This window comes from Lipophrys pholis (genome assembly GCF_963383615.2).
Source record: "Lipophrys pholis genome assembly, chromosome: 7".
In the NCBI taxonomy this organism is placed as follows: domain Eukaryota; kingdom Metazoa; phylum Chordata; class Actinopteri; order Blenniiformes; family Blenniidae; genus Lipophrys; species Lipophrys pholis.
Window position 1 is genome coordinate 1228919 of NC_137638.1, and position 9354 is coordinate 1238272.

The 9354-nt window shown below is 46.0% G+C and overlaps 1 protein-coding gene across 1 annotated transcript in view; it reads right to left on the reverse strand.

Moving 5' to 3' along the window:
* fbp1a (fructose-1,6-bisphosphatase 1a) overlaps nucleotides 1-9354 on the reverse strand; it is a 9794-nt gene extending 440 nt beyond the window's left edge. Inside the window, exons 1-7 of the mRNA XM_080467335.1 lie at nucleotides 8845-9354; nucleotides 7347-7509; nucleotides 7089-7181; nucleotides 5880-6020; nucleotides 5668-5805; nucleotides 5311-5430; nucleotides 1-1633 (exon numbers count right to left, since the gene is read on the reverse strand). The exon at nucleotides 1-1633 is cut by the window's left edge and continues 440 nt beyond it. Of these exons, the coding sequence (XP_080323461.1) occupies nucleotides 1442-1633; nucleotides 5311-5430; nucleotides 5668-5805; nucleotides 5880-6020; nucleotides 7089-7181; nucleotides 7347-7509; nucleotides 8845-9014 (1017 nt within the window). The 5' untranslated portion in view covers nucleotides 9015-9354 and the 3' untranslated portion in view covers nucleotides 1-1441. The remainder of the gene's footprint in view (nucleotides 1634-5310; nucleotides 5431-5667; nucleotides 5806-5879; nucleotides 6021-7088; nucleotides 7182-7346; nucleotides 7510-8844) is intronic.

Below are 9354 nucleotides of genomic sequence, written 5' to 3' on the forward strand. Positions count from 1 at the left end.
TCTGGTCCTCGTACAGCAGCGCGTTTCAACAACACGGGTTTAACTCCTTCTTCTTTACTTTATAGTTTAATTACAGGACCTCACTTTACTGATTAATAAATAAAATACTTCTTTTCAGGTCAACAGCACCACCTGGTGGTCAGGAGGAGACAACGGGGAGTTTTTGTAAATTGTAAAAGAAGTTTTAAAATCTTTAGTAAAACCTGATTGTTGAAATTTCCCATTTTCAGGGTTAAATATCGAAATAAATTAATTCTGTCCTGTGGATTTTGACCAATAAGGAGATTTTTGTTTTTTACAGGGTGAATTTGTTGAGTTGTTCAGTTTTCATCTGTCTAAAACTTCACATAGATGAGAAAGTAAGTCTTCAAATCTTTTTTTAATGACAGCTGATTGATAAATATCAATATGAATTAAACTTTCACTCTCTAAATTTGTGGTGACGATTCTTCATTTTTCTCATTTGTCAATCTTTGGCTTTTTTAAAATAAGATTTTGTTGGAATGTTTGTAGACGTGTGAGGTTGTGAATCACAGTTTGCTTTTCTCCTTCATCAGTGAAACTTCGTGACTCTCAAACGTTGAGCTTTAAACCTTAAAATGAACTGAGCGCGCCGTCTCTGCGCAGCGTCACAGTGATGGTGAGGCTGGTGTCAAATTACAAGCAGCTGGCGTTTCAAGTTTACAAACTGAGGCCACGTTTACAAAAATGGGTTCTTCCCCTTTACGTTTACAAAAAAAAAAAAAAGAAAAATCTTGATTGACGAGGTCCTGCATGTCCACCTGGTTCAGAGCTGCTATGAGCAGCCAGACCTGTAGGGGGCAGCGCAACGAGAAGCATGAAGTCATGATAGCCAATCAGGATTCTTGAAAAAAAAAAACGACGTCACGAATTGTGACGTAAATATCCGCCTCCCACCCTTTAGATGCAAACGGAGACACTGAGTTTATCACTATTTCCACTGTGGGCGGAGTTTCCTGGAATCAGCCGAGCTTCGTTTATGTGCAAGGAATGCAAAGAAATATCATTTTTTTAAAGTAGCCGGGTTCGTGTAAGCGTGGCCTGAGTGCTGGTCGGTCAGAAGAAATGCAAGAATAACATCAATTACAGTAAATCAATAGTAAATTACCTTTATGGCGGCGCAATATATCAGGAAATGTGTTGTTATGGCGACACTGTGGGTTAACAAAGACGAGGCTTCATGATGACATGAACTCACGTCCTCATCGATACTCGATGTGGGCGTCTACGTTGTGGAAGGAGACGTTAACATCATCTGCGTTCATGTTTCTATTGTTTACGACTGGAATTAGTCCCACGTGGAGGTCCGTGCTCCCACTCCCTGGGAAGTCGGTTTGGAGATGGGAGCTGTGTTTTTTTTTAGATTTGTTTTGGTAGAAGAGGCGAGGAGACGGTCGTGACGGTGGGTCGGTGCCACCTCTCACTTCTTGGCGTGTTTCTTGCAGAGGGCGATGTACTCCAGCACGTCGTCCGTGGAGCCCATGGCGACGGGGCACTTCTGGTGGATGCTGACCGGCTGGATGTCCAGGATGTTCTGGAAGCCGGTGGAGGCCATGCCGCCCGCCTGCTCCATGATGAAGGCCATTGGGTTTCCCTCGTACAGCAGCCGCAGCTTCGGGGGGGGAGGGGCAGAGTGTCACATGACTTCCAGGTAATACTCAACATTTCGCTGTTTCACAAACAAACTTTCAGTCTCAGAGACAAACCTTCACCAGCACTCCGCTCACCAGAGTCTTAAATCCAGTTTGAAGGGCTCTTATTATGAAAATTCACTTCCTAAAGGTTCTCCAGCAGTACTACTCGTCCCCATACCTGGACTGACGTCCCAGAAGTGAAGACAGTCTGTCCTCTCTGTCCCTGCCTTGTTTCAGGTTTTAAAAAGTGTGTTGCTCCAAGCAGCCAATCAGAAATCAAACCCTGTATAGTGTCATCGGGGGTTTAGCCAATCACAATCAAGGTAGGCCCTCCCTTTGACTCCTCCCACAATTAGGCAGCTCTGCTCTGGCACATGGCACCACGAGAGGAAGTACTTCCTCCTCTTCCCAAGATGGGCATGTGTGGGCGGAGCCAGTCCAGCTCACACAGACACAGCAGATTCTGAATGCAGCTCCTATGATCCAATATTCAAATGAGGAAAATAAAGGAGGAGCTAGAAACTTAGAATACTGAAGGTTTCTGGAGCGACCAGACCAGGAGGAGGAGGAGAACAGGAGGAGGAGGAGAACAGGAGGAGGAGGAGAACAGGAGGAACAGGAGGAGGAGGAGGAGAACAGGAGGAGGAGAACAGGAGGAGGAGGAGAACAGGAGGAGGAGGAGGTGAACAGGAGGAGGAGAACAGGAGGAGGAGGAGAACAGGAGGAGGAGGAGAACAGGAGGAGGAGGAGGAGAACAGGAGGAGGAGGAGGAGAACAGGAGGAGGAGAACAGGAGGAGGAGGAGAACAGGAGGAGGAGGAGGTGAACAGGAGGAACAGGAGGAGGAGGAGGAGAACAGGAGGAGAACAGGAGGAGGAGGTGAACAGGAGGAGGAGGAGGTGAACAGGAAGAGGAGAACAGGAGGAGGAGGAGAACAGGAGGAACAGGAGGAGGAGGAGGAGAACATCTGGATAATATTTTTATTCTACTTTAATTTTATCTGGAGCCACAAAACACATTTAACCCTTCAGATAGAAAAAGAGAACACAGCTCATATAAACGTTTTACTTTTTACTCAGGATTCACCAATACTGACACCAGTATCGGGTCCAGTACTGCACAGAGTACTTGTACTCTAATTAAGCAGTTTTCCTTGATTTTACTTATTTTTTTAAGTGGTTGAAGCCATTTTAGAAGGTTTGCTAATTTATTCAAAATATTTGTTTTTGCAGTTTCAGCCTTTTTATTTTCCAGAGGGAGATGAGGGTTGTTGTCGGTACACCATACAGATGAGATTAAACTTTGTCATCAAATAATTAAGAACTTCTTCTTATGACTCATTAGCAGGAGCTCTGGGTCTCCGTGGTTCTCAGAACTTTAATCTCTGGTCCTTGGTTCTGGTTTTTTCCTCTCTGGTGTCCTGCTGCGCTGGAAGGATCAGAAACCTCCACCTTCTACTTCCTGGTTGGAAAACTTAAAGTCCTTTACTCATTTAGAGAAAGTGAAGTTCTGTAGTACACGTCGTCTAGACAGTTTTAATGAAACGCTATGTCCTCTTGAGAAGACTGATTATATATTAGACGGTTTGATAGAGCAGGATGTTGGTAGGTTATACAGACCCTCATTGTCGACCTTATTGATACTTATGTCTACGTATTATTAAGATCATTTATGTATTTTTACATTTATGTTTACTTATTTGTCTGATATAATTATGTAACATGGGGGGGCTGAGATGTTATTGTGTAAAGAAAAAGAAAACTGGGTTAGCTGTACCTATACGTCGTTAAAAATCCAATAAAAATACATGGAAAAGGTTTTAAATAACAGCTTTCTCTGGTAATTGTAACTATTAATCGTGATCGGTTGCCAAAACTCAACATAATTAGAGTTCGGGTTGTTTTCTCCGACCGAGTCCTTCCAGAAAATGACAAATGACAATAACGTGAGACAAAAAGTATATTGATATATAACCTATAGCTCTGCTATATGGAACCACCTCCTTTTTAAACATGTCAAACTGCAGCAGCTCGTCCTCAAATCAGCCTCATGAAGGAAAAACCTTCATTTTATAAACACTCAAATCGAACGTGATCTGAAAGCTCAATCCGTTTCCCTGAAGTTGTTAAAAATAAAGCAGGAACAGATAAAAAAAAGTCGATGTGTTTCTGTAGGAGGGGTTAGTCTGTGGAACAACTTGGACGATAACTTAAAAAAAAAAAAACTTAAAACATTATAAAGGTGGTTAAAGTTAAATATGGAGGTCAGGGAGGACGAGATTAAAAGTGACTGTGTTCCTTAGAGGACAGTTTCTGTTTGGTTTCTCAGGAAAGGTGAAGAAAATACAAGTTATTGTTGTTTTTGTTTCTGTGACACCAGTTGCAGAAGCTTTACGTATATTACTTATATTACGTATATTACGTATATTACGTATATTACTTATATTACGTATATTACGTATATTACTTACAGGGTTCAGCAAAATAAGTTCAACTTCAGCCTGAACCCTCCGGTCTTCCTCTGTAGTTTTTTTTTTGTTGTTGTTGCAAATAAACTACTACTACTACTACTACTACTACTACTACTAGTACTACTACTACTAGTTAAGTGAAACGTTTTACAGGATCTCAGTGTTTGTACGGAGAGTGAACAGTGACCGATGAGGATCGCTGCAGTTTCACTCTCCGGACCTGGAGAGGAAACCTGGAGAGGAAACCTGGAGAGGAAACCTGGAGAGGAAACCTGGAGAGGAAACCTGGAGAGGAAACCTGGAGAGGAAACCTGGTGAGGTGAGGAAACCTTGAGAGGAAACCTGGAGAGGAAATCTGGAGAGGAAACCTTGTGAGGAAACCTGGAGAGGAAACCTGGTGAGGAAACCTGGAGAGGAAACCCGGAGAGGAAACCTGGAGAGGAAACCTGGTGAGGAAACCTGGAGAGGAAACCTGGAGAGGAAACCTGGTGAGGAAACCTGGTGAGGAAACCTGGAGAGGAAACCTGGAGAGGAAACCTGGTGAGGAAACCTGGAGAGGAAACCTGGAGAGGAAACCTGGAGAGGAAACCTGGAGAGGAAACCTGGTGAGGAAACCTGGTGAGGTGAGGAAACCTTGAGAGGAAACCTGGAGAGGAAACCTGGAGAGGAAACCTGGTTGGGCAAATCTCTGGTGTCTGGTGAAACCCCGGAGGATGTGGAGGTGAAGAAACGAGGTTGTGACACGTCCTCGCTGAGAAAGGCGAGACGCTTTTAACACAACCAAGTCCCTGATGTTCCTCTGGAGCCACAGAAAGGAGGAGAAACTGCTCATGAAGTAGATCAACTGTAACAGAACTACATTCTGGATTGTCCCTTTGTGGTTCCATTTTGGAGAATTGTCTCACGGCATCCCGGGGGATGTTTTTAAATTTAAAATCTGTTTTGACTATAAAATCATGGACCTCAATGATATGGAGGAACCTAAATGTGCTAAGAAGGATAAATGTTCATTGAGACTCACAAACAAGAAGGGAAGAGACATTTTCTGGTGGTTTTAAGCTTTTAGACAATTTAGATGTTTTCAATTTTGCTGCTTTTTTTTTTTTTTAGGAGAGAAGACTTCTTTTGATGTGCAGATAAAAAAAAGAGAAAGACAGAAGTTAATTCAAAGCTCGCTTCAGCTCACCTTTCCCGTGGGGCTCTTGACGTTTCCGGGGTATAAGAAGATTCCTCCGTACATCAGCGTTCGGTGGACGTCGGCCACCATGGAGCCGACGTACCGGGCGGCGTACGGCTCGCTGCCGTCCTGATTGGGTCACAGCATTTCATCCCACTTCATTCAAGAGCAAGAGTCCATTTTCATTTGCCCACATTTCATATGAGTATAAATAAATCCAAGTAATAAAAGAGGTCACAGCACCATCTTGTGGTAAAACATAGTATTACAAGATTTAATTACTTAACGTGCTAACTTGAGACGACGTTCCTGCAGCAGATTTCTATCACACTAAGTCAGCCATTCCCCGTGTTCAGGTGGGATTACCTGCGGGAACTTCTTCTTCTGCACGTACTCTGTGATCGCGGGGTCAAAGTATTTGGCGTAGCCTTCGTTCAAGCTGTAAATCTTCCCCCGTTTCTTGATCCTCACGTCTCGGTCAACGAGGATGAATTCGCCAAGAGCCTGATGAGCAAAGAAGCACAGGATTCAATAAACAACCAGATTTTCCGCGAGAGCCGATCGACCTGAGGCCTCACCGGGTCGAGCATGAAGCAGTTGACTCCGTGGCCGGTGGAGAGGACGACCATGGTGGCGCTGCCGTAGAGGGCGTACCCCGCTGCCACCAGGTTCCTCCCGGGCTGCAGAGCGTCTTTCTCACAGGGTTCATCATCCGTGACCTGAAGCGAAACGTGGAGTCATGTAACGTTATATTATGGCGCTTTTCCACTAGTTCCTACTACTCAGCCCGTTTCCATTACTATACAGTACCACCACGGCGTGGGCGGAGTCATCGGAGCTTTTCCCTGTCGTGTACAAGCGATCACCCCGATATGACATGGAGCGAACATCCATTGGATATCAGCTCAAATTATAAATGAGATAGTATATATTTATCAATAATACTACAAAATGTGTTTTGTTACGATGATGCTTCACTGCCCGGTGCTTCGGTTTCACTGGTGCCCCTGTTAACTGGTGACTTCTGCCACCAGCAGTTAGCAGCAGCTGACGTTAAAATAAGAGAAACAAACGCTACGATACTTTAATGGAAATGTGGTTAAACGACGTTCTCCAGGACAGCTGCCGGTTCTGGTCGGGTTTTTAACATCTGCGGTGAAAAGGAGACGTTGGAGGAAGAAGGTCACCAGTTAACAGGGGAACCAGTTAATCCTAAACACCGCTGATGTCGTGGCTCAGAGACCTCCTGAATCCTCTGGTCGCCCCCAGACGAAGAAACCTCTCAGCTGCTCGCTGCTCCACTGGTTGGTTTCTGAGCGTCTCTCTGGTTCTGATCGGGTTTAAAAATGGCGGCTGAACGAGACGCTCTCTGACTCGTCTGTGTCGTGACGCATCGGCCAATCAGCAGCTGCCGTCTGCTGACGTCACGTCGTCTCCTGGCCTCAGCTCTCTGGGAACCGGGAGGAGGAACCAGGGACATACCTGGTAGCAGGTACTAGAAAGGTACGTGGTACTAGAAAAGTACGTGGTACTAGAAAAGTACGTGGTACCAGGTACTAACACGTAGTGGAAAAGTGGAAAAGGCGAGTCAGGTTGAGTCGGTTCTAGTTGATAAGCGTCATTATTCTTCCCCTGTTGCTCATGACGAGGCAGCGAGCTGGTTCACGGCGCAGCCTTCGCACTGTGGCGTTACTTGGTATTGTATCGGTAAAGACATCAGCGGTTTCTCGCGCCACAACCCACTGAACGCTTACACAAAAAGAAAGTTGGTAACGCTGCAGTAATACCTTTTTGTAAACGGAGAAGATGGTGCCGATGGAGACGAGACAGTCGATGTTGGAGGAGCCGTCCAACGGATCAAAGCACACGATGTATTTACCCTGAAAACACAGGAAACGCAGTAGAAGTACATTAAATACTCTGGTAAATAACAATCCAGGGACTAAAATGAACACTTTTATCAGCGTCTAGTTATTAAACTTTGTTTCCATGACAACGTTTTGAGTTGCCCCCCCCCCCCCCCCCCCCCCCCCAGGAATCCTCACCCTCAGCTCCGGCTCCACGATGATGGCCTTCTCGTTCTCCTCGGAGATGAGCACGCAGGAGGTGAAAGACGACTTGATCATGTTGATGACCAGATCGTTGGACAGGATGTCCAACTTCTTCACCTGGTCGCCCGTCACGTTGGTGCTGCCGGCGATCCCGTACCTGACGAGACACGAAGCGCCGCAACGCCGTCAGCGACGCCATTTTGAACGAGTCGATGCAGATATCGATAATATCCCTACCGAACGATACCAGTACAATGAGATGGATATTTCAGTTTCTCTCCTGCATGCTGCTCCATTTCTAATTTCTTCTGGAGGGAGAGTTTCGTACACTTTGCTGATTTAGGAAAAATAAAAATCCAGACGTTACAGAGTCTGGGAGAAAATGGTTCTGTTACTGTTGTTTGAACATTTTTTATTATGATGATGATGATATACACCAACAGAACTTTACCAAATTCTGTTCTGGGTTCCACTAATTAATAAACCAAAGGAGAAAATCATAAAAACACTTAAAGGTCATGAAGATTCATCCAGATTTTGCACTTTGATGACGCATCGACCTGGAATATTAAAGAGTATTGGATCGATACCGACGGTACTGGCTCAGTATTTAATGATTTCAGAAGGATATTAGATCTTTTGGTATCGCACACCACTACTTCAGAGCTCAAATCAAAACCACGAGTCTGCTCTGTATGAATAAAACATTTCAATTCGTTAAAATAATAGACATTTTGAATCGGGTCCGTCCGGCCCGTTTACACGTCTTAAGGTTTTAAGTGAAAAGAATCGTTTTGCTGTTCGTCCTGGACAAAACCGGGGAAACAGAGTCTAAGAGTCGCTTTACAAACCGCCACTCAGGGAAACAAGAAAAGGTTGTTTGAATAGTTTCATGCTTGACTCACATGAATATTACATCTCAGATTTCAGAAGCACAACTTCAGCATGACTCTGCGTTTTTTTTTTTTTTTAAAAACACTGAAGAAAAACGAATCTGCTGGATGAAAAGGAAGGAGGCTCGGTAGAACTCTGGGTCCTGCAAGCAAAAGGTTGGAAATCACTGGTTTGCTTGATGGAAGAAAAGAAAAAGAAAAAGAAGCAACATCAGAGGAAGGAGTCGTTGGAAAAGAAGAAGAAGCAGAAGTTACCACAGTTTGCGGTCTTTTATTATTGCGCAATATTTGCAATAAAATATTGCATTTGGAGCTTCGTTTTCACGTGCCAGTGGCCCTCGGCTCCTCTGAATGAGACTCCTGCCTTCAGAGGAGCCTCTCGGGATCAGACAGTCTCGCGCTGCCTGCAGGTTTCAGGTATGCGCTTCCTGGTGGAGGCGCACAGAACCGGACTCTCCTGCTCGACGTGTGGCTACGCGGACGCGCAGGTTTGCACAGTTTTAGTCTCTGTTGCTTTAAATGAATAAAAACAAGAGTTTCACAAACGGGAGATGTTCGTAAATACTCATGAAAGAAGAAGTGGAGGACGGTGAACTCACAGATGCGCGATCCCGGCTTTACGCACGGCGCTGGAGATGGCTTTGACCGCCGTGCACACGGAGTTGAGCAGCGTGGTCAGCTCCCCGGTGCCTTTGGCCCGGCGGCCCTCCTCCATCACGAACCGGGTCACGGTCACCACGTTGGTGTCGAAGGCCTCGTGCTCGGACATGGTGGCGCAGGGTTCGGAGGCTGCGGCTCAGGAAGGTGGCGCACGGTTCTCCGGGTGGAGGCTGGAGGTGGTAGCGCACGGTTCTCCGGGTGGAGGCTGGAGGTGGTAGCGCACGGTTCTCCGGGTGGAGGCTGGATGTGGTAGCGCACGGTTCTCCGGGTGGAGGCTGGAGGTGGTAGCGCACGGTTCTCCGGGTGGAGGCTGGAGGTGGTAGCGCACGGTTCTCCGGGTGGAGGCTGGAGGAAGCTGCGCACAGTTTTATAAACGCGCCGCGACGCGGAAACTGGAGCGCAGCGCCAATCCAGAGGCGCAGAAGAGGTGCGTGCCCCCCCCCCCCCCC